Genomic DNA, 22,458 nt, shown 5'->3' with positions numbered 1-22,458 from the left:
TGCCAGACGGTGATTTGAACACGCACGCGATCGGTTAATTGACACCCACGGCGGTTAGCGCCCTTGCCCCTTCGAGGCCTCATTTGCGTCAACACACAACACACCGGCACCTTGTCGCGAACGCAGCCTTCGCAGTCAGACGGCTTGTCCGTATCCACTCTTTTGTCCCCAACCCCCAACGACAGCGATACATCGCGTCCACAGTACACCGTCACAGCACCCGCGAGAGACGCAGCAGTATCAACGACCACGGGCGAATCACCGTACCCCCCTCCCTTCTCGTCCCTCTTCTTTTCGTCTGAGGATCCCGTCGAGGCGCACAACAAGCCCAGCGAGCCCACACAGCGCGAGGCACCGCCTGAATTTGCGTTTGCACCCGCACCCCCCTTCACCGAGTCCGCACCCTCAGCAGCTACTGTTGCAGCGACTAAGGCCGTCCTCCCGCGCGACACCAAAGCCAGCTCAAGCAACAAGGACATCGACGACGGAGAGCCGCCGCCGCCCTACACCGAAGGAACCAGCCCGCTCGATTCGTTTACATACGTCATGGCTTCTGCAGGAGGCCCCGCGAGTATCATCACTCAAGTCTCCCAGACGAGCCAAGGGCCACCGATCAACGCCCTGGGTGGTGGCTCTGATGAGAACATCACTTTGGAGCTGAGGTAAGCAATGCACGACTGCTGTGCTGGACACATGCTTACTATCCTTGCAGAGGAACGCGCTTCACTCTGTCGCGCGACGAGCTTCTGACTCTCCCCGAGTTCGTCCTCCTCTCCTTGTTTCCCAACGGTCTACTTCCTGATGGCCATATGAACTCGTACCATGATGGCGACGTATATCCAGTCGACGTGGGTAGCCCTAATCCTCCTTCTCTCCCCTACCTCCCCACGGGCACAATAGCCAAGATCATGTACCATCTCTCCAATTCCGCGATATATTTATCTGACAATCTCTATCCTTCACAGTACGACCCAAACTCCCTCCAGTACATGCTCGAATTCTTCCGCAACGTCGCTCAGACTATCCCCGCGTCGCCTCCTTCTCCGACTGCCGCTCCCGAGCATGCTGCTGAAGCGGTTCCTATCGAGCCTATGCATGGCTCCGCAAGGGACATGCTGCAAGATCGTGCTGGCATCATTGTTCTCCGGGAAGATCTCGACTTCTACGTCATCCCACCACACCGCGACATTGCTCAGCCGGAAATGATTGAAGTCAAGCGTGCGGCGGGTGAAGCGCTGTTGAGACAAGAGGGTATCTTCTCCGGTCTGAGGAAGAGCGAGGAGCCGGGGACTACAGAACAGCACCTCATTGAGATGCTAACTGCAGGGTACGTCATCCCTACTTGCAGCCAACAATTGTTGCTAATACATGCCCAGAGGGTTCAATCACGATGATCACTGGGGTCACCGTGCGGGAGAACCAAACAAGGCCGTCATCTGCAGTATCGCTCTTGCGCGCCTAAGGACCGACATCAAAGGCAACGATCTTGCGAACAGTAATGCTGTTGGTATGGCCCAGAAATTGCTTCTTTTCTGGAGGAAGCCTGCTCGCCGATGCTGGTGGGAAGGAGTTGAGCTTGACGACGTCAGGGGCGTCGAAGGCAAGCTCAAAGTATGGATACGAAGAGTCTGGACGCTCGAGATGGTACGTTCCATGCAATAATCTCTGCCAACAACTGTTGCTAACGACCAACAGAGTGTCATCGGTCTGCGTTAGATGATCGTCACAAGTGTTTCTTTTGTCCTCCCCCCGCGGCGTCTCCTACCTCTCTTCGCCTTTCCCTGACGCACTTGCCGTGCCATCTCAATTGGAGCGCACGACTGGCTTTGTGGGTTCCATGCGAGGGGCATAATTAGCGGCTCCGTCTGTCTTGTCTTTGTGCTGTTCGTGTTCTGATACCTCTCTGCATTGTCTATTGTACAGATAGGCAGACGTAAGTCATCCATAGCGAGCGTTGGCCTAGGTTCACATTTCGTTTGCTGCAGATGTAAGTGGCACAGTACATATGCTTGCTAAGCAACTGCGATATAAAGTTTCAACTGTTCTTGTATTTTAATATTTCAATAATCCTCACGCGCCACCGCTAAAGCAGTCCTCTACATGTACCGGAGTCGACGCCGTTAAAGTTCGACAAGTCGGAACCGGCCCCTTGATCTTGCATACCCGGCAGCCTTCTATGCTCAGTCCCAACGCCCATCCACAACTGAGCGCTGCAGTAAGGTAGCTCATTCGCTACTTGTTATCCTGGCGAACCTTTTCCGCATTCCAAATTCAGAAACTTGGCAAATTCCACATCCACAGGTAGATTCGTCGGCCCAGTCTCAGCTTGAAGTCTATCGGTATGCAGACCTCCCTGCAGGACAATACACCCTTATCCCGGTCAGCAGGCGCAGATGCAGACGTTGGGGCATCGACCCGCGACGCGCATGCACACAGCAGTAGTCACACCAACTCCCCTGGCAAAGTGACAGCAGTTTCTGACAAAAAAAACCGTCTTGCATCTACGTCAAATGTGGCTCCACAGATCGCTTCGGTAGGGGTACGTCTCTTGTCATCGATGCTGTGCATGCCCTGAGTCCCCCTTTCGTGTCGCTCTCCAGCCCGGTCGCGGAGCTGCTCAGACCCACCCCTCTGCATCTCGAGTCGGCTTGTCAGGCCAGCCACGCTGCAGGCGTCCGAAGACCTGGTTGTTTCGGCAAGGGAGGAGGGGTTGTCGACTGCTGTCGTGGCACAAGATCCACTGTTCTGTGGCGGGCTGCATGGGCACTTGGGGATGTTCGGAACATACGTCAGTCTGCTCGGATACATGTGTATCTCTTCTCGAGTTTGATGCAGTGTGCAGTCCGCTTACCGACGGGGAAGTGGACGTTCGGTCCGCGCAGTTGCCAGCCCTGAGGCTGCTGGTAATGAAGCAATGTTTACTGCTATACCTCACCTTATGAAGCCCTGCTACCCACAGCCTAGGATCTGCGATACTAAGTCACCTCACACGACAATGGGTATTCCCACTGCCCCGCCATTGCTCAGACGCAGGTACATGGTTTTCTTTTTTTTTTTCTTCTCCAGCGTTAACAGCCCTGACGTTTCAGATTGCCAGCCACCTGCTGTGACCCAGGGACCAGGAAACAACAGTCTGCAGGCGTGGACAGGGACCAGGATATGTGTACGAGCTGCAGTTGTGCAGCCCTGGCCTGGTACCCTGTCCATGTTCGCTTTGTACTTCGTCTGTCTCAACAGGTGCACTGCATGGCGGTGGCGCCACGCGGACTGCTGTGAATGGAAAGTGAGACAGACGCCGGTGGAGATCAGTGGGGAGACGAGAATAGCAGATGCAAGGGAGTGGGAAACTCGGTCGATCTGGAGAATGTTCTGAGACAATGGGGTGGTGGCGTCCACATATGCAAGGCGAATAGTACAATGCTTATGCGGAGGGCAGGTACCGCAGCTGAGTGAAAGGTCTGACGGCCACCGCAGATGTTGTATAGGCTGCTTTTGTGATGTGGACACGTCAATACTGCCAAAATCGCTGAGGACAGCATCTTGTGCAGCAGTAGACATGCTGTGTTGCAGAAGATTGTGACGAGGCTTGCAGCAATAAGAAGTGCTACTCGACAACACATCACTCAGGTGTGTACTCGGTGTTGTTGACGTCGAGCCGGTGAGGGCTGACCAAAGTTCTCTCATTTCCAACCCAGCGTGTTTTGCTGGGCCATTACTACATATCGATTGCGTGTGGAGACGCGCTGTCTTAACCCATATCGCACTCTTACAGTGTATCACCTCTATGCTTGACCGTGGTTGAAGGGCCAAGTAGATGATATGCAAACAACGCCTTTGAACGACCAAAGAGTCCCTGACTCTTGAAATACTATGCCGTTGAAGACAAAGAACTTTTCCAAGTGGTATCATCCCAGTTCATAACGTCGTGTTGAAACTGCTCAAACTCAAAACGAAGCAAAGAGAAAGAAATCTAGTAGCGGTAGATGTCGCTCTTGAAAGGACCCTCGACAGGGAGACCGAGGTACTCAGCCTGGACTTCGCTGAGCTTGGAGAGCTCGACGTTGACGTGGTCGAGGTGGAGAAGAGCGACCTGCTCGTCGAGGATCTTGGGGAGAACGTAGACACCGACGTCGAGCTTGCCGGTCTTGCCGAACTCGATGTACTTCTTGCCGAACTCCTCATCGGCGGCCTTGTACAGCATGATCTGGGCAAGGACCTGGTTGGTGAAAGAGCAGGACATGACGAAGGAAGAGTGGCCAGTGGCGCATCCCAAGTTGACGAGACGGCCCTCGGCGAGGAGGATGATGTGGCGGCCGCTCTTCATGAGGTAGCGGTCGACCTGGGGCTTGATGCTGGTGACCGACTCGGCGTTCTTCTTGAGCCAGGCAACGTCGATTTCGATGTCGAAGTGACCGATGTTGCAGACAATGGCGTCGTTGGGCATCTGCTCGAAGTGCTCTCCTGTCAGGATGTCACGGCAACCGGTGGTGGTGACGAAGATCTGACCCTGGGAAGCGGCCTTCTCCATGGTGGTGACCTGGAAGCCAGAGACGGCAGCCTGGAGGGCGTTGATGGGGTCGATCTCAGTAACGATGACACGGGCACCCATGGAGTGGAGAGCCTGGGCACAACCCTTACCGACATCACCGAAACCGGCGACAACGGCGACCTTACCAGCGATCATGACATCGGTGGCACGCTTGATACCATCGACAAGGGACTCACGGCAGCCGTACAGGTTGTCGAACTTGGACTTGGTGACGGAGTCGTTGACGTTGATGGCGGGGACAAGGAGACCCTTGCCCTTGAGCATGCGGTAGAGGTGGTGCACACCAGTGGTGGTCTCCTCAGAGACACCGTAGCAGTCCTTGAGCATCTCGGGGTACTTCTTGTGGACGAGAGCAGTGAGGTCACCACCGTCGTCAAGGATCAAGTTCAGGGACTTGCCATCCTTGAAAGCAGTAAGCTGCTGCTCGAGGCACCACTCGTACTCCTCTTCGGTCTCGCCCTTCCAGGCGAAGACAGGGACACCGGCGGCGGCGATGGCGGCAGCGGCGTGGTCCTGAGTGGAGAAGATGTTGCAAGAGGTCCAGGTGAGCTCGGCACCGAGGGATGTGAGGGTCTCGATGAGGACGGCGGTCTGGATGGCTATTGTATTGTCAGTAGAGTTCGAGTTGCGGGGTTTGAATGATGGGGGCCGGACTAGGCAGGAACGGCACCAAAGAGGCAGGGACGACGTACTCATGTGAAGACACCCAGCAATGCGGGCACCCTTCAGGGGCTGGTCGTCGGCGTACTTAGCACGAGTCTGCATGAGACCGGGCATCTCATTCTCGGCAAGCTCGATCTCTCTATCCTGAGGTTAGCAGCTGTCTTTCCAAACATGGGCCGAGGGGCAGCGTACCGGCGACCGAAAGCGGCCAGCGAGATATCGGCAACCTTGAACTTGTGGGCGGGAGCAGACATGATGATGTGTGTTATGAAGTGTGAATGGAGGGAGAGAGGAAGGGTGAGAGACGAAGGTGCAGCTGCGGGATAGCGAGGTTTTTGAATGCTTGTTGCCCCGCGCTGCGCACCTTTTCTGCTCTTCACCGCCTTCCACCTCGGTGCGTCGGCAGTTGTGATTCGTTCCTCCAGAAGACCCTTTCATGCACGACAATGACTAGCATTTTCCTCAAGAGCTCTCCTGGTCTGTACACTGAGGACATTGATGGCCTTATCGTACATTATGTTTGTCCACTCCAGTTGTCAAAAAGCAGCACTCTAGCTTACACACACCAAAAAGCCTCGAGTTGAGCATTCTCATGGGCACCTTGTTGGGTGTGGAGAACTTCTTCTGCATGTCATGACATCTTTCGTTTCAAAGCGGTTTGGGTTCGTTCTGTCTCCGGCGCTGGCCGGCCATCTCCAACCTCAACACGTGTATGACATTGCAAATTGCTCTCTGCAGGTTCGGCATTTGCTTACGTTGACTCGGGCTACGTGGTTTCTGGGTAATACCACAAATTCTTTCAAAGTCCATGCATCTTCATGTCTCTGCCGGACTTCTACCAGAGCTCGTGCGGCGGCAAAAGTCAGATGCAGCAGCGGCCATCTTCAACTCTACACTTGAGCCCGAAGGTAGTTGGCAAATTTTAGGCAGTGTCTTACGTAGCAAAAGACCTTGCAATGTTTTATCTGCCTGAGATGGAAAGCGTACAGCGTCTAATCAATGCTTGACTGACTGCCTCCAAACACAGCGATTGCACGCTCGTGCTCGGTGTTTTTTGCATCTCGAGGGCCAAGTCATTACCAAGGCGATAACAGAAAGCACGTTCCAGATAAACGTACCAGTGCAACATTGTGGCCTGTATATGATGGTTGATCAACCAATGACAGCGATGTGCTGTTGTGTCGCGGCGAACACTTTTCATTTGTTCTGCGATATAATCGGAAGATAGAAAGCATCAAACATTCAACTTAATAATCTGTAGACCTAACGCCTACCCATTGGTTGTGAGAGATGTTTGTCTGCTATTCAGTCGCTGCCAGCCCTCTTCGAATCTCCTCAAAGACTTCCACACCCTTCCTCCCGAGCGCAGTGCCCACGCCGACTGCCGCTGCACCCACCGCTCGCATCCTCTTGTAGCTCGCCGCGTCCTCCACGCCACCCACGCCAATAATCTGAATCTCTTCCAGTTCCTTGTACTGGAATAGTAGCCCTTTGATGGTGTACACGTTACCCAACGCGAGAGGATGTAATGGTGCGCCAGCAAGCCCGCCGATACCCGTTCCTGCCGCGGACTCTAGAGCGCGGTGGAACACTTCATGCGAGTGTTTTCCATCTGAAGAACTCTCGAACTGGGGTGTCAAGAGAAGCGAAGAGCCAAGCGTGTTCGTCGCCGTGATGAACGATATGGGACATGGAAGATGCTCCGGTTCAGCGTGTGCAGACTCTCTGAGTGCCTTGACAAGACCACTGTATTGATCCTGATACGTGTATGGAGGCGTCTTGATGCCGATGGGTACATGTGTATGGCCTGTATGTGGATGTGACGATGTACCATCCTCAGATACCTGGCGGCTAATCTCTGTCTTTAGTGCGCTTAGATAGGTCAACAAAGAGGCCGAGTCGTAGGCTGGCGGCGGTTTGCCTGGAATGTTTGGGCAAGAGAGATTGACTTCCATAGCAAGCACCATCCGGACATCCTTTTGGGAAGATGTGATGAGCTTATAGCAAGATACTGTCTCCTCAACGGAGCCTGTCACTGAAACGATAACCGGTTTGTAATGCTTTCTTCCTCCTTTTGGACTCGGAGGCAGACTTTGACTGATAGTTTTGATGAAGCCGAGATACTCTTCCAGAGGTATTGGGCTATAGCCTAGTGTATTCAAACTGCCATTGTCATCGGACCTGCCTGCTAGATCAACATTCGGAGGCGATGCAGCATGACTTGTGGGGTTGTAAAAAGCGAATTGGTGGACCACTGGGTCGTGAGGGAAACCGTTGAGCAGGGAAGTTCGTGTTGTGATAGCTCCAGTATGATCGCTGTCATACAGTTTTTGGAGTTGTTCAAGCGTAGTGCACCACGGGTTGGCGGAGTTCAAAAGTGGTGGTGTGATTGAAAGGGGAGCCATGGATTGAGGAGATGGGAGACCTGAAGAGGCAAACGCTCTGCTAGTGGTTTCTCGTTAGAAGCATACAATTGAGAAAAACCAGGTGTTGAGTATAGAAGTTCAATCAAGCAAGCTTAAGGTCATGCTCGCAGAAGCTACCCCGCGACACAAGGCTGGTGGGGCCGATAAGATGTCGTGCATCTTCAATCATGAAGCCGTCACAAAACCTCGTCAAGAGCCCCAGTCGAAGTACGACCCGAACAAAGATACCGATAGCTTGATCTTGTTCACTTCATCGTCTCGATGTTGGGCTTGGCACTTGTACGTTGCTTTCGTTCGGAATGATGTATTATGAGCTTGTCCAGGGCGCGGCTGCCGCCTGACTCCTCGCGGCTTTGTCACCTTCGACTGAACCCTTCATATCAATAAGTCTCTCGTAAATCTTGTACATCCCTACACCAAAATGGGGGATGCGGCTCCGCCGAAGAAGAAACGAAGAGGTGGCCCGAGAAGGAGAACAGGTAGGTAGCGGATTGGCCGACTCAAATGTTTGTTTACTGACCGACTCAGGATGGTACGCCAACTTCGATATTGAGGTGTAATTGGATGACTGACTGGCCATAGCGACACCTGCAAGCGTCGACATACTCGGTGTGATGAGAAAAAACCCATTTGTGGAAACTGCGCACGTCTGGATCTTGGATGTGAAAAGACTGAAGCCGCCTGGAAGATCGACCGCACGGCTCCTGTGCAAGAAAGATATGTTCAAGATCCACAAGGTGCTCAAGAGGAAGCTACAATCTACCACAATGAGGCCCCAATCTCGACACTGGATATCTTCCGGTCGCACTTGGATGGTCTAGATCGATTGATGGAGCTCACACCCCCAGAACTTGACCTAGCAACAGCAATATCTATATCGCCTCCAACAACAACCAACAGTAGCGGCTCATCCGACAGACCCTCACTCAATCCTGAAAGTGCATTTCTACTTCAAACGTACGTCAAGACAGTAGCTACCTGGATGGACCTTTTCGACCACAGCAGCACCTATCAACTCAAAGTCCCGCAGTTGGCTCTTGCCTCACCACTTCTCTTCCACTGTGTCTGCGCATTTACCGCTAACCATCTCTCACTCTCCAACATGAGTCTGAATGCCTCTTGGAAGCTAGTCGCTGCACGACATTATGGCCAAGCTCTACATCTGCTTATCGACGCGCTCGAAGTGCCGTTCTGCGAGACAGCAATGACAGGCAGCATGCTCCTTCTAAGTTACGAAGTGCACGGTGCCATCCGGTCCGAAGATTACAGACGCCACTTTCTCGGCCTGACCATGCTGATCAAATCGCACGGCATCACTGCACAGTCCACAGGCACTGATGGTGCCAACTTCTGGATCTACTGCCGTCACGAGATCGCCGTGTCATTGGCAAACGAGAGACCATTGGTCTTGGATCCGGCAGAATGGGGCGTGTCCTGGAAAGAATACGAGACGCGAGAAGACATACTCGGAAACCACTTGATGTGGATCCTAGCCCGGGTCATCAATCTCGTCTTTGGTCCAGATGGAGGGAAAGAGACCAGTAGGTCCGCACGAGAAGATTTCTTACGAGAGTTGGAAGCATGGCGCGCTGGGCTGCCCGAGTGCTTCATTGGGATCCCGTACGGCGATGCAGACGACGATGGGTTCCGGAAGATTTACTTCACCGTCGTTGCAGCGGCGGCTTCAGCTTTCTGGTATCATATCACTCATGTTTTGCTGTACGCCGAGCCCGTCTTGCAAGACGAAGGCTACATTGCTTTGATCCAGGACCAAGCGATGCGCATTACAAACATCACCATTTCGGATTTCCCCGCTGCGCTTAAGGTATTCTCAACGCATGGGTTATACTATGGTAAGCTTCATCTCACATGTTTCCAGTTGCTGACTTCGTTTGCAGCAGCCAAGCATATACAGACTGTGTCCCAGAAAGCACGGGTTTGGAATGTCCTCAAGGACATTGAGACAGATACAGGCTACCACACGCGATCCACGGTGAAGAACCTGCAAGCCCAAGTAGAACAACGCAACACATCTTGAACATCATCACATGTCTTGTAAACTACGGAACTACAACTTGGAGGAGCCCTGCGGTCGCTCCAGAGCCTTTGTCTTGTTCTTGAAGTTCTTGACCAACTGCCGCACTCCCAGGTCCAGCATTACGTCCTCTGAGCCGCCTGGTATCCTGATGCCAGGTACCTCGCGGTAGATACGCTCAACCAACTCTCCCTGTCCGCTCTTGGTATACCCGTTCCCGCCAAACAGCAGCTGCGCCGTCTGCGCACATTCATTCAGCACAATACCGCTCTGCGCTTTGACCATGGCTGTCAGACCGCCCAGCTCAATGTCCGCCGTGGCCTTTGGCAGCTTCGTCATTTGGTACACGAATTGTTCTACCCACGCCCACTGGCTCTCGAGCAGGGCGCCTGCTTTGGCGAGTCGGTGTCGAACGACTGGTTGGTCGATCAACGGCGTCCCAAAGGCTTCGCGCTTGAGCACATATTCCATTGCTGCGGCAAGCGCGACGCGCGACTGACGAGTGGCCCCGATGGCGATGGTGAGGCGCTCGTGGTTGAAGTTTGTCATGATGTACTTCATGCCCTGACCCTCTTCGCCAATCAAGTTCTCAACCGGCACCTTGACGTCGTCGAGCTCGATGAACGTCGTTCCTGCGGACACCTGGCCGCCGACTTTCAAGCGTCTCATGCTCACGCCTGGATTTCCCTTGAGCGGGACGACGAGCATGCTCAGTCCACTTGGCCCCGGCCCACCCGTGCGCACCGCCATAGACGACAGTTCAGACCAGATGCCGTTTGTGATCCACTTCTTCGTGCCGTTGACAATGTAGTGTTTCCCATCCGGTGTCTTGACAGCCGTGGTGGTAATGTTTGCAACGTCGGACCCAGCTTCCGGCTCGGTAATGGCGATGCAAGTGCGTTTCTTGCCGGTAAGGAGGTCAGGGAGGAAGCGTTCCTGGAGCTGCTTGTCGCCGTACTTGATGATAGGCGGTACACCGAACGCCATGCCCGTGGTCAAACTACCACTGGGGCCTGCGAGGCCAGTACGTGCCATCTGCTCAATCTTAGCCACGTCTCCCAACCAACACACCCAGACGGATATGTAGTAGCAACACTCACCTCGTCCGCATAGATCATCGTATGAATATAATCCCACTCCTCCACCTTCACCACACCCAGCACGTCGCGTATCCCCAGCTTCCTCAGCCACTCGACAGGAAGCGGCGCCGGCAGCGTAGGGAGCAGCATCCCCGCCTTCGCAAACGTCTCAAACACATGCGGCGGCACCGTCTCCTCTGTATCCCACTCCAGCCCCTTCTCAATCAAATGCTCGTCCACAAACGCACGGCACGCTTTCTGCCATCGCAAGTGCGTCGCCTGGTAGTACGGCGAGGGCAGGCCCGCGATGTAGCCGGGCTCGGAGAAGGGAATGTACGCTGTCGACGACATTGTGTGTGTATGTGTGTGTGTGTGGTTTGACAAGAAAGAATGTGCGGTAGCTACATTCTCTGTGATTGTGGCGGCCACTTTCTTTAAAGCAGAGCAGCCCGGCTGGGGGAAAGGTGGAGGTGCAGCGAATCTGGGGTAAGGGGAACGGCGTTGGACCGAGGTTTACCGGTTCTGGCTTTGCGAGTCGCGAGTCGCGCGGCGCTGTGGGTTGGGTTGGAGATGGGATGATGGTTGGTGCGCTCAACTCATTGAGGTGGGGAGCGCGATATTGTTGTCGCGGTAGCGGTCGGATCTTCTGTGCATTCACTGCGTACTGTGCGTACGAGTTGGACTGTGCGAGTATTTCTTTGCGAACAACTCAAGGCTGGATTCGGTCATTCGCTGATCCGATTACACACACCCTGCAGGAACTAGACACAGGCTCTGGTGTGTGTAGTAGCATAGAGACACTGCTCGGTTGAGTAGCAATCCTCGAGGTGTCGTTGGACAGGCACATTCGGTGGTTGACTCGGGGCGTCGAGTCAGTGCACGTGCAAACACATGCTGTACTCGCCTGGGTCAGCGCATCGCAAGCCATAGAGAAGAATTGCATGTGTACATGCTTTGATGCATTACCTCCTATCAGACGACGTACAAACTAGCTATGTGACAGGACTAAGATACACAATAATTAAATCCCACCACGATTATGCTTTTCTCCACACCATCACTTGCACTCCTTGGTACTCGGACAGTTACTTACGCTCACCTCGAAGCTCAACGAACTCGGCTTCCTCGGCAGAGGAAAACTTGGAGGTTTCAAGGGAAGAGAATTCGTCGGCAAGGATCGCTAATCCTCTTCGATCTCGCCTTCTTCGCTGCCGGACCTGAGAGCGCGGTCTTCTTCCTTGATGGGCTCGGGGACGGGAGTCTTGGACTTACCGCGCGGGTCAGGGCGGGGAGAGTACCGCGGGCGCTGTGATGGCGATTAGGACACATTGCGTGAATGATGTTGAAGAAAATCAAAGACGTACCTTGGCATCGCGACGGCTTGTACTCGCGTCGCTCTCACGACGGCGGCGAGATGGAGCGGCCCTACTCGTACCATCGCCGTAGTCGAGGCTGACACTGCCCTCGCGTGGATCAGCGCGGCTTACGTAGGTTCTCTCACGCTCGACTTCGCGCTCGCGGCGCTCACGGCCATAGTGATCTCCCGTGGGACTGCGGCGGCGCTCGTAACGATCGTCATCGCGATGTTCGCGACGGCGCGGGGGCGAAAGACCTGTACGTTCGGTATCCCTATACCTGGCCTCGCGGTCCTGCTGTGCCCGCCTGCGCTCAGCAGCGTACGGGTCATGTTCAGGTGAGCGAGTGCGGGTTCGGTGACGATCACGGCGATGAGAATCACCGTTGCGGTACTCACGATCTCTGTCGCCGCGGTCACGCCTATCTCTGCTTCTGTTGCGGTCGTCACGCCTGCTGCGGTCGCGTCGTTCGCTTTCCTTGTCCTTGAGTCGCTGCATGTACTTGTCGAAAGCGCTCTCTCGAAGGGTATCTGACTTCAGTGCGCGATACTCGTCTGTTTTCTCAACACGGGGACGTACCACTTCCCAAGTGTCCTGTAGCTCGACAGGAGGCTCGAGGCGCTTAATGACGGAGCGAAGGCGGTCGACCGCGTGACGCTCGTCGGACTCCTCGATCTTGCGCTCGTCTTCTTCGCGCTTTTTGACCTTGTCGAGAATGTACGAGTAGATGTCATGCATCGACTGTTCGTCAATGTTAGCTGTGCGAGGATCTTTTCGCATGACACTCAAGAACTGTTCGACGGGGGTTGCTGTGGTGACCTCGAAGCGTTGAGACTCGAGCACGTCGAGCGCATAGCGGCGCAGTGTACGGAACTTGCCCGTCTCCTCCTCCAGAGCATCCCAGAATAGATCAACAGGCGAGGAACCGCTTTGTCCAAGCATAGCAGTGTAGCGTGGCTCATTCTCGATGAGGCCATGGATGTCCTTCCACTTTGTGCCGTATCTGAGCTTGCCGCTGTCTCTCAGCTCGTTCAGAAGCTTCATGAAAGCATCTCGGTTCTTGCGCTCGACGCGGTGCTTGACGCGGCGCTCAGCTTGGACTCGGTCGTTGTGCTCGCGCTGAAGCTGGCGAATGTGTCGCTCGAATTGATTGAGGACGTCCATACGGCTCAGTGTCTGGAATTTCTCGCTGTTGAACTCGTCCTTCTGCTCGAGCTTGGCTTCGGCCGTCTGCCAGCGGGTGAAAGGCTCCAGGTCGAGGCTCTGCATAAGGCCAAGTACCTCGTCGAGGGCAGACTTCCTGGCCTCAGCCTCGTCTTCTTCGTGCGCCTTCTTGAGGGTGACGATGTACTCCTCGAACAACTGTCTGCGCTCGTTGTCATCCTTGGCCGAGCGGAAGATGGTCTCCTCTTCGATGATGGGCAGAGCGGTCCGCCAACGCGTGTAGTACTTGATCTCAGGGTGGGATCGAAGCATGGCGGTGAAGTCCGAGCGCAATTTGGCCTGGCGTTCTTGCTCTTTGTTCTTCTCCTGTGCGCGAAGATCCTCGCAGTACCTCTTGAAGGCCTCCTCGCGCTTCTCGGGCTCGGGGATGGCGCGCCAGTTGGGGTCCTTGACACCTGCGCGGACCGCCTGCGTCCAGTCCCAGTCTGGCTGGACCTTCATCTGCTTAAGGACCTTTACGAAGGCTGCCTCGGCTTCCTGCGCGCTCGAGAACTGGAGCTCGCTGCCGGTCGAGAACTCGACCCTCGGACGGTCGCCGCCAAAGCCGCCCTCGCGTTCGCGGTCGAAGTCGCGGTCGCGGTCACGTTCACGGTCGCGGTCACGGTCGCGGTCACGGTCGCGGCGCTCGGGACGGTACTCATCGCGCTCGGGGCGGCGGAAGTCGTTCGTAGGCGGGAGCTGGGCAGGGCCCGCGGCCCATCCTGCAGGGCCCGCTGGAGGGCGTTGGGGCGGCATGTTGGCCTGAGCCTGGGCCTGGGCCTGGTTGATCTTGTCCTGGACGGCGTCGGGGACGGTCCATGTTGTCTGTCGCGTGTCCTTGTGGTAGTAGTACGCCTTGCCCTCGGCCGTGAGCTGCCTCGCCCATCCAGTGCCTTCGATCGCGCGCTGCTGACGTCAGTACACTCTTGGTTACAGGACAGGGCGTGCATGAACCTACCTCGACTTCGTCCTTCAACTCATCAGGCTTCTCCCACGTCGTCGCATTGGTCGCGGCGTTGTGGTAGTACTCTTTGCCGTCTGCCGTCTTGACTGCCCGCCAGGCAGGGGCGGGAATGCCCATGGGGGGTGGATAGCCGTTCATTGCGACACGGGTGGTTGACGTCGAGTCGCAAAGAGTGGCAGAAGCATCGTCACGACCGTTGCCATCGTTCGTGTTCAAAGTTTTGGAACGCGAGCGCACTGACCAGCAAACCAATCAACACCAACACCAACACCAACACCGCCCTGCGTGGGGAAGGGGAAGCTCCACACTTCACGAACAGACAGCTGGGCTGCACGTGAACTTGACCACGCCATCACCCTCACCTTGCGATTCCCTACTCGTCGAGGCTATGAGTGCGGAAGAAGCACAGCCCCGGCAGAGCCTCGAGTTTGTAGAGAGCTCTGTGCTGGAGGCCATTGCCCCGGCCGCCTCCCAAGTTGATATCGAAGAAGCGTTCAACTCGTGGGACGGCACAGTCCAAGATGACACTGCGTCCATACTGCCCTTCGTGACGCAGAGACATGTGCTTCTCTTTGGTATGTACTGTCTACTGCACGTGTCCAAGCAAGCCTCTTACTTATGCGCAGGCTTTTAGATGAAATTCTCCCAGTATACGTCGTCTTTCGGACGCCGTTGCTTGAAGACGCCGCCCTGAAATCATACCTCGACAGACTGGCCGTCAGCCTCGATGTGTTTGCTTTTGGAACTGCTCCAGGTCCAGACCAAGAAGCCAAAGCTTTACCAAAAGAGCTCATCTACTCCGAGACCATCAAGGACACCAACGAACCAACCATTGTCCTGCACGAAAGTGGAGATGCAACTCATGCATATGTTTTCTGGAAGGTCCAGGTTGCCATAGGTGAGTCCTTCCGTCTCTGGCCGTGTTCAAGCTAACGTCGTGCAGCTCGACCACAAGGCAAATTCCACAAGCCCGCCATCTACTTCCAACCCATAGCGTCTCTCAAGCCGGATGTGACAGCCAAGAAGCACGAATCCCACGATGACTACCTCACCAGCCGAGTTCCTCTGGCTCTCAATCTGCTACAGTCTTTTGAACATGACCCAGCGCTAGCTGGCATCCACCCTCGACTGTCAGCAATGAGGATTAGTAAGATGGCGCCATCCGCACCTTTGGCGAGAGAGATGGTCCGGCCCATCAAGACTGGCCAGCGACCACTCTTTCGAGTAGTGCCTCCGCTGATGTGGAGGACCAGGTTTGTCAAGATGCCGACATCGTTGGCAGACTTGTCACTCATGGCCTCGCTGGACATGGAGGTCTCGCAGTACACATCTTACGACATCATAATCAAAAGGATCGGCCTTTCGCTACAGGAAGGTGATATCAAAGATCTGACTGATATCGATACTACGACACGGCATAGTCCTGGCGACCAGCTGAGCTACTTGTACAAGTTGACTCCAGATCTAGGTCCCGATGGCACACCTACACTCGGGAGGGAAGGACACATACTGACGCTGAACATCGAGGCTGACATATTGGTGTCTGATGACTGCCAGCCACCTGTCTCGATCCAGTGGAGAACGGCAGTCGACTTTGCAAATGAGCAAACATCTAGTCTGATCAAAGCGGCGCACAGATTGAGTATTGCTTCACATGCTGGCGGCAGCATCAAGAGCCCAGACGCTCTCCCGGCGCACGACACACAAGAAGCTACTGTGCCGAGCAATGCGATCAGTGTCACCATCACCATCTCTGGCCCATCCAGTGTTCGGGTTGGAGAAGTGTTCCACTGGGATGTTTTCATGGTCAATCGTTCAGACAAGGCAAGGAGACTGGCCATTATGGTGATTGCAAAGAGGAAACGAGACGTACACCGACCACAGTCTTCGGCGTCTTCGATTGGCGGGCACAGCATGGGGAAGGAAGAGCTCGTTGCAACTGCCGTGCTCGACGAGAACTTTGTTTATGCAAGGCAGAAGAGCGCGAAGAGCGGGTCAACCGAGTTGGTGTGTCTAACGACAGACATTCGCCTGGGGTAAGTCAGGACGGTCGAGAGATGGCTGAGCTGCGCAGCTGACATGGCACAGACAACTGGCACCTGGGTCCTGCTACACGGCGGATTTGAAGTTCATTGCGCTTTCTGCTGGCGTGCAGTCGGTGGAGTGTGTGCGTGTAATCGATCTGGCTACCAATGAGACGGCAGACATTCGGGATGTTCCGAGCATTGTAGCCATTGAAGCCATTGAAACCATTGAAGCCACTGGATGAGTCTGTGTACGATGCTATAGGCGAGACAAGGAATCTCCGGCTTCGATATTTAGGATGTCTCCAGCGTAAGATGACAGGAAATTGAGAAGCCAACAAAGGCGAAGATGGCTACTGGGACGTCCATGTAGGCTAAGCATAGATGTCGTGCATGTGAGGATCAGGACGGCGTGTCGAGCTTTTCCCGCAGTAGGTACCGAGAGACAAGGCAGTGCAGTGCAGATGACATGCATGCAGACACACGAACCAATCACATGCATGTCGAATCCCTGTAAGCTTCCCCGCAAATCGACCGCTCCGATCAGTGGGAGTCGCCGAAGCCCCACTGGCTGCCGGGAGATAACGACGGCGCAACCTGCAGACAAGCCTCCCAACTCGCACGAGACAAGCGGCGGCGGACGGTGGCACCAGCAGTCAGGACAGTCAAAATAGTCAGGACAGTAAAAACGGTCAAAACAGCCAAAACCACCAGGACGCAGCCAGCATGAGCCCGCGACACACGTCCATCGCCGATGGCAGCGACACGATGAGCCCTCCCAATGACTCGGGTGGGAACGCAAATGCGAACCAGAAGCGCAAGGGCGACGACGGGGCAGCGCAGCCACGGGCAAAGCGCAACCGCTACATCAGCATCGCGTGCAATGAGTGCAAGCGGCGCAAGATCAAGTGCAACGGGCAGACGCCCTGCCAGCGCTGCGGCAACCTCAGCCTCGAGTGCCAGTATGCGCCCAACTGCTGCAACAACTTCAAGGAGAGCGACGAGTTCAAGCAGATGTCGGCGCACATTGCCTCGCTGCAGCAGCAGGTCGACGACCTCTTCCACAACCTCAGCGCCCTGCGCACCCACATCGACGTCCACGGCCATGCCAACGCCAACGCCGACGCCAACACCAACATCAACACCAACGGCTCCATTGGCACGCCCTGTACCCAGCACGAATACTCGCCCATGCTCCCCCCATCTTCTGTGCGCTCGAGGACCAAGTCCTTCACCAAGTACCCCCGCTTCCACGGCCCTACAGCCAATGCCTTCAACCTGGGCGTGGCGCGCTCGAGCCTCAAGACCATGGGCATCACCGCCGCCGACGACGCCGAAGACGAGGACGTCGCCACCAACGACCCTGCCCTGAGGGCATCGCCCCCTTCCGCCCACGCCTTCATACCCAACGCCCCTCTACACGCAGACAAGGACCCCATATGGTCCATCTCCAAGCAAGAGGCGCTCAGACTGGTGCATGTCTGGCATGAAGAGCAGGGCATCATGTACCCCATCCTGGACATGGACAAGGTGCTGCGCTACGCCGAGATGCTGTTCTCTTTTGTCGAAGCAGCTGCACGGTCGGGTCTGATGCAGGGTGGCCTGCCCGGCGCCGACGCAATCATGGACAATCAGACGAGCGTGTTGAAGCTGGTGCTCGCCATAACCCTGGTCATGGAAGGAGGCGGGAAAGACGCCTTGGGGGAGAGGCTGTTCGAGAACGTGCAAAAGGTCATCGAGCGCATATTGTCTGAGCCCGTGAGCCTGCAGAGCATCAGTCTCTTGACGCTGGCGGTAAGTGAACCATGACTTGCACCACATTACACGCTCATCCGTACCAGGGTATGTACCACTTCACGCGCGACGACGAAGGTTTGGCCTGGCGCATGATTGGTCTCGCAGCTCGACACTGTCTCGAACTCGGACTCCACCGCCGCGAGACGTACGCCACCCAGTTCCCAGATCCAGATGAGCAGGCATCAGCCATACGCATTTTTTGGTCCGTCTACATCCTCGATCGAAGATGGAGTCTGGGAACCGGCATGCCTTTTGCCCTGCAAGACGCGGATCTGGATCACAACCTGCCGAAGCCTGTACGTCAACAACGCAACTCATGCCACAACCCTATCTGCGATGCTAACAAGTTCAGGACGTGTCCACACACACATCAACCCCCTATCTAAATGCCATGATATCCTACTCGGCCATTGGCAGCAAAGTCTGGAAGTCCGTCGCCAGCACCTCGGATGCCGCCTCACCCTCGGATGACAAGATCTGCAAAGAAGATATATCCTTCCTCGACTTCCAAGTCCTCAACTGGCACCGTTCCATCCCAGAACCGCTCAAATTCAAGCACCCGGACTCGCAAATACACCACTCAGCCTCCGAACCCCCTCTCCGCGTCCTGCACCGCCTGCAAATTCTGCTCTACCTGCGCGCGAATCAAATGCGCATCCTCATTTACCGCCCAGTCCTGCACACAGCCACCACGATACTGAGCCACCTCGACTTTGCACACATTGTGGTCAAGGTAGCTAAAGACACGATCCGTATCTTGACTTTTGTCAACCAAACCTCGGACATCTACCGATGCCAACAAACAATGTTCAACTACTTCCTCATCAGCGCCCTCGCCGTCCTCTTCCTTGCCGTTGCCCACGCCCCTGCCGAATTCTCCTCGCAATGCCGCGATGAATTCTACATGGCACTTGACCTGGTACGCGGCCTCAGCGGCGCCTCACACGTCAGCAAACGTCTATGGCGCACAGTGCGCACGCTGAAAGAAGTCGGGCCTCGGCTGGGTCTTGTTTCGCACGAGCAGTTGCTGCTACACAATGACGAGCACTCAGACGCCGCGGTTGCCATGGCGGGGCTTGCTGGCCACCCGGTCGACGGAATGGCGCTGTACAACCAGCGCCCTGGACACGCGGGTGCGAGTGCGAATCCAAACACGCTTGCAAACGGAGGCCACACGCACACGCACCCCGCCGCCCTCGACACCCCGCACGGCATGGCGCTGGATCTGACCACACTCTTCGAAGCCGCGGGCAGTACTTTCAATCTGAATGGCTTCGATGGCGGCATGAGCCCTGGCTTGCGGAATGGCGATCCTGCGTATGAGACTTCACCTCAGAGTCAAAACCCGAATCAAAATTCACATGGCCAGGAAAACGACGAGCTGGCGCGGATCATGCAGGATTTGTTCTGAATCACCACACTGCTCAAAGCCGCTGGCGGTGCATCTGATTCAAACAGCTCTAATGCTGGCTGTATAGCGCCAGGCTTATAAAACAGTCATTAAACAGCAAGTCCAAATATCCAACTGCTTCATATCAAAACCGGGGCCAAAATCCAGAACCAGAACCAGGATCAACATGAAATCCCGAACTGGTGCCAGGACCAGGGCCAGTGCCAGGGCCAGAGCCAGGAAAACGACAACCCAGTGCAGATGACGCAAGATTCATTCTAAACCACCACGCTGTTCTGTCCCAAGCCGCGATAGCACGTTGCATCTACATGACTTCCATCGCTGCACAGGACCAGCGCTGCACTCCCGCCATCCTCGCACCCGACTTCGCCCTGGAACCAGAAGCACAAGCACAGCCAGAAACCAGAATCAACGCCGGCACCAACACGGCCAGGGACCCAACAAGGCTACCACGAACATTGCAATGCGATTCCGGCCTGTCTACCACCCATCGCGGCACCGGGCCGGGTGGCAGGACACGTCGAGCCGCCAGGGAGGCGGAGGAGGTAGCGAGGTGCAAGTCGGCTTGCCATCTGAGAGGGCGGGTTTTTTTTAAGTCATGGTGTGTTGTGGCACATGTGATAAGAAGCGGAGCAGGAGCAGAAGCAGGAGCAGGTTCGTATGCCCAAGATCCGTAGACGAAAAGGATACAGTATGATGGATTGTAGTGTATTTTTAGTAGGCCAGTCGAGTCGATATCGACGTGGCGAAATGGAATGCTTGCAGTCGTGTAGTGCGACGTAGGGCGACGTAGTGTAGTGTAGTGTAGTGCAGCGAGTTGAATTGAATCGAATTGAATTGAATTGATATCTTCTTTCCACGTTCAAGAGCCAGGTGTGAAGTGTCAAGGTTGAGCGAACAACAGGAACTGCTCAGTACTTGGAGTGGAGCATAGCATAGCGCTACAAAGCCCATCGACGCACACCAACTCGCCTCGCATGGGCGGTTTTACCTGCTTCTTCGCCGCTTGGCTCGCACGTGTCCCAGCTGTCCAGATGCATTGCGCTTCTTGATCTGTCCGTCGCTGAAGATCCAGTCGTGGCTCCACCACCCAGCTGACCTGTACCCGTTGGGCTGACGACGCTCTAGTTCCGCGTCAGGCGGTGCCTAGCCGGCCGCAGCATCGACGCCGACGCCGTTCGTGTCCATCGGGCTGCCCTCAGCCTGCTGCACTCCTATTCCACTGCCGTTTGCCGGTCGCCTCCTTGTCCTGGCCTGTTTTCGCGCGCGATTGGCGGGTGCACCGCCTTTGCCGCCCTCTGCTACGTCCACCATGTTCATGTCATCTTCGTCGGGTCGGTCTTCGTCCTCGGCCCGCTCGTCCCAGTATCGTCGCGTCTCGTCGAGTTCTGTGACGTCGCCGGGTCGCATCCTCAACCACTTCATGCGTGGCCCCGAGCGAGCACGCTCGCTGACGCGGAAGCCGTAGATGCGGGGCTCGTAGATAGATCCTATTCCAAGACCTGGCGCAAGGTTGTGCGGCGCTACGCCATTGATCATGGTGACGTTCGCGGGTGTTGTGTTGTTGCGTGACTTCGTCTCGGCGCTCTGGGCCTGCAGTTGGGCGAGGGCGTCGATGGTGGTAGACGTACTGTTGCGTAGGCCGCCGCCAATGTCGAGGTCGGTAAAAGTCATGAAGAAGAGGGAGGGGAAGGTTGTGCCGAAGAAGGCGCCATCGACGGTCTGGAAGCGCGAGTTGGGCGGCGTGTAGACGTCGAGACAGGAGGGGCAGAAGAGCTTGACGGTTTCGTGGCCGGGGCTGTCGTTCAGACCGACCGGCAAGACTTTGCACGAGTTGCAGTTCACGCGCGGGCAGGTGCCGAAGTGCTGGAGCTCGTACTTCTCTGCCATCTGCTGAATGCCCGGCCTGGAGGTGATATAGCGTTGGTGTATGAGGCCGTAGAGCAGCTCGGCAGAGCTCTCTATCACGCTGAGGTCTGACGCTATCCGTAGGTGCCTGCGGTCGCTTGCCCTCCGGTAGGCTCCCCGCTCGTCACCCAGGACCTCGTCCTCGTCCTCCTCTTCTTCCTCTTCTTCGTCCTCATCGTCCTCTGGCTCGACGTCCAGGATCATCTCCAGCGCCTCCTTGTACATGGGCACCTGCGACTGCAGGCCAGTGAGGTTGAAATCATCCTCGATGAAGTCCTCGGAGACCTCTGCAAAGTACTCGTGGCCGAGCAGGCCGCAGAAGGACGCGACCCAGGACTCGGTGACCTGCGAAGACGACGACATGTTCAGGGCAGGTATGCGCCGCGGTGCTTGAGCGGCTCAGGCTGCAGCGCGCAATTCCACTCCGCGAGTGCCGAGACCACGAGGGGCTCGAAAATGTGGGTGTGGGGTAGTGAGTCTGTATCACGCAGACGCGCGGTCGTCGTGCCAGCCCAGGCTCCGTTCAGGCTAGCAAGCTCGGTGGGTGGTTGGTTGGGTGTCTTATCGCGTGTGTGGTGGTGCGCACAGTGAGAGCTACACAGTGGGGCTGGGCTTCGTGATGGGAGGATAGTGAACCAGGTGGGGTAGCGGTTGATGAGCGAGTGTGGGCGATGCTTGCAACTTGCAACCTGTCGCGTAGGATCAGGCTCTCTCGCTGTACGACAGTGCTATGGAACGTTTAGCAAGAGCTGTGTCTATCGTCCTTGCGTGTTGTGACAGGTGCATCCGTGTCGTCGCTTCCTGCCTTGGAGCTAGCCTTGGCTCTCGCACGTGATGGCTCAGTCTGACGACCCATATCGAACCTCATGCTTGTTCTGTGAAGCGGAGAAGTCCAACGAACAATAGAAAATGTGTGTCAATCAGTATAGTCGAAGTCGTGTATTTACTATACAGCCTGGCATCATTTACGGTATCAAGAATCGAGTCAAGCCACCAGAAGGCAACGCCGCGCTGAAGCATACCCAAAACCCTGTCTAGGACCTG

General features: G+C 55.7%; 9 protein-coding genes across 11 annotated transcripts, besides 11 other annotated features; 4 read left to right on the top strand and 5 right to left on the bottom strand.

Annotated features, from left to right (window-relative positions):
- Window positions 1-546: 546 nt before the first annotated feature.
- On the top strand, window positions 547-1,716 carry EKO05_0001607 (uncharacterized protein; the record flags this gene model as incomplete). 2 transcript variants are annotated; one of them, XM_059635714.1, is made up of 5 exons in its annotated part: window positions 547-662; window positions 713-848; window positions 966-1,327; window positions 1,377-1,644; window positions 1,696-1,716. In XM_059635714.1, the coding sequence occupies 5 exons, from the start codon at window positions 547-549 to the stop codon at window positions 1,714-1,716; spliced, it is 903 nt and encodes a 300-aa protein (XP_059491697.1). The 2 variants fall into 2 exon arrangements, with proteins under 2 accessions (XP_059491697.1, XP_038802364.2); XM_038937211.2 differs by having other exon boundaries at window positions 713-1,327.
- Window positions 1,717-3,970: 2,254 nt separating this feature from the next.
- Window positions 3,971-5,466, bottom strand: EKO05_0001606 (Adenosylhomocysteinase; the record flags this gene model as incomplete). Its single annotated transcript, XM_038937561.1, has 3 exons — window positions 3,971-5,148; window positions 5,242-5,351; window positions 5,405-5,466. The coding sequence occupies 3 exons, from the start codon at window positions 5,464-5,466 to the stop codon at window positions 3,971-3,973; spliced, it is 1,350 nt and encodes a 449-aa protein (XP_038802363.1).
- Window positions 5,032-5,057: a tandem repeat.
- A 1,047-nt stretch (window positions 5,467-6,513) lies between the features above and the next one.
- EKO05_0001605 (Dihydroorotate oxidase (fumarate)) lies at window positions 6,514-7,617 on the bottom strand (the record flags this gene model as incomplete). The annotated part of the gene is made up of 1 exon (XM_038945014.1): window positions 6,514-7,617. The coding sequence occupies one exon, from the start codon at window positions 7,615-7,617 to the stop codon at window positions 6,514-6,516; it is 1,104 nt and encodes a 367-aa protein (XP_038802362.1).
- A 449-nt stretch (window positions 7,618-8,066) lies between these two features.
- On the top strand, window positions 8,067-9,676 carry EKO05_0001604 (uncharacterized protein; the record flags this gene model as incomplete). Of its 2 annotated transcripts, XM_059635713.1 has the most annotated exons (3): window positions 8,067-8,170; window positions 8,221-9,463; window positions 9,518-9,676. In XM_059635713.1, the coding sequence occupies 3 exons, from the start codon at window positions 8,067-8,069 to the stop codon at window positions 9,674-9,676; spliced, it is 1,506 nt and encodes a 501-aa protein (XP_059491696.1). The 2 variants fall into 2 exon arrangements, with proteins under 2 accessions (XP_059491696.1, XP_059491695.1); XM_059635712.1 differs by having other exon boundaries at window positions 8,221-9,676.
- Window positions 9,677-9,706: 30 nt separating this feature from the next.
- On the bottom strand, window positions 9,707-11,103 carry EKO05_0001603 (uncharacterized protein; the record flags this gene model as incomplete). Its single annotated transcript, XM_038937361.1, has 2 exons — window positions 9,707-10,708; window positions 10,774-11,103. The coding sequence occupies 2 exons, from the start codon at window positions 11,101-11,103 to the stop codon at window positions 9,707-9,709; spliced, it is 1,332 nt and encodes a 443-aa protein (XP_038802360.1).
- Window positions 11,104-11,127: a tandem repeat.
- Window positions 11,128-11,932: 805 nt separating this feature from the next.
- EKO05_0001602 (U1 snRNP protein) lies at window positions 11,933-14,412 on the bottom strand (the record flags this gene model as incomplete). Its single annotated transcript, XM_038937192.1, has 3 exons — window positions 11,933-12,058; window positions 12,117-14,216; window positions 14,269-14,412. The coding sequence occupies 3 exons, from the start codon at window positions 14,410-14,412 to the stop codon at window positions 11,933-11,935; spliced, it is 2,370 nt and encodes a 789-aa protein (XP_038802359.1).
- Window positions 13,861-13,956: a tandem repeat.
- Window positions 14,413-14,527: 115 nt separating the features above from the next.
- Window positions 14,528-14,552: a tandem repeat.
- A 110-nt stretch (window positions 14,553-14,662) lies between these two features.
- On the top strand, window positions 14,663-16,543 carry EKO05_0001601 (uncharacterized protein; the record flags this gene model as incomplete). Its single annotated transcript, XM_038937431.1, has 4 exons — window positions 14,663-14,849; window positions 14,909-15,172; window positions 15,218-16,310; window positions 16,363-16,543. The coding sequence occupies 4 exons, from the start codon at window positions 14,663-14,665 to the stop codon at window positions 16,541-16,543; spliced, it is 1,725 nt and encodes a 574-aa protein (XP_038802358.1).
- Window positions 16,498-16,535: a tandem repeat.
- Window positions 16,544-16,748: 205 nt separating the features above from the next.
- Window positions 16,749-16,777: a tandem repeat.
- A 247-nt stretch (window positions 16,778-17,024) lies between these two features.
- EKO05_0001600 (uncharacterized protein) lies at window positions 17,025-19,506 on the top strand (the record flags this gene model as incomplete). Its single annotated transcript, XM_038937481.1, has 3 exons — window positions 17,025-18,092; window positions 18,140-18,391; window positions 18,448-19,506. The coding sequence occupies 3 exons, from the start codon at window positions 17,025-17,027 to the stop codon at window positions 19,504-19,506; spliced, it is 2,379 nt and encodes a 792-aa protein (XP_038802357.1).
- Window positions 17,392-17,448: a tandem repeat.
- A 125-nt stretch (window positions 19,507-19,631) lies between the features above and the next one.
- Window positions 19,632-19,726: a tandem repeat.
- Window positions 19,727-19,880: 154 nt separating this feature from the next.
- Window positions 19,881-19,917: a tandem repeat.
- Window positions 19,918-20,129: 212 nt separating this feature from the next.
- Window positions 20,130-20,160: a tandem repeat.
- A 160-nt stretch (window positions 20,161-20,320) lies between these two features.
- Window positions 20,321-20,352: a tandem repeat.
- A 300-nt stretch (window positions 20,353-20,652) lies between these two features.
- On the bottom strand, window positions 20,653-21,777 carry EKO05_0001599 (casein kinase 2 regulatory subunit; the record flags this gene model as incomplete). The annotated part of the gene is made up of 1 exon (XM_038945013.1): window positions 20,653-21,777. One exon carries the CDS (start codon window positions 21,775-21,777, stop codon window positions 20,653-20,655), a length of 1,125 nt encoding a protein of 374 aa, XP_038802356.1.
- Window positions 21,778-22,458: the final 681 nt, after the last annotated feature.

The sequence above is a fragment of the Ascochyta rabiei genome, chromosome 2 (assembly GCF_004011695.2).
Source record: "Ascochyta rabiei chromosome 2, complete sequence".
NCBI lineage: Eukaryota > Fungi > Ascomycota > Dothideomycetes > Pleosporales > Didymellaceae > Ascochyta > Ascochyta rabiei.
The sequence above is the reverse complement of the archived record's forward strand: the minus strand, read 5'-3'. Positions and strand labels throughout refer to the sequence as shown.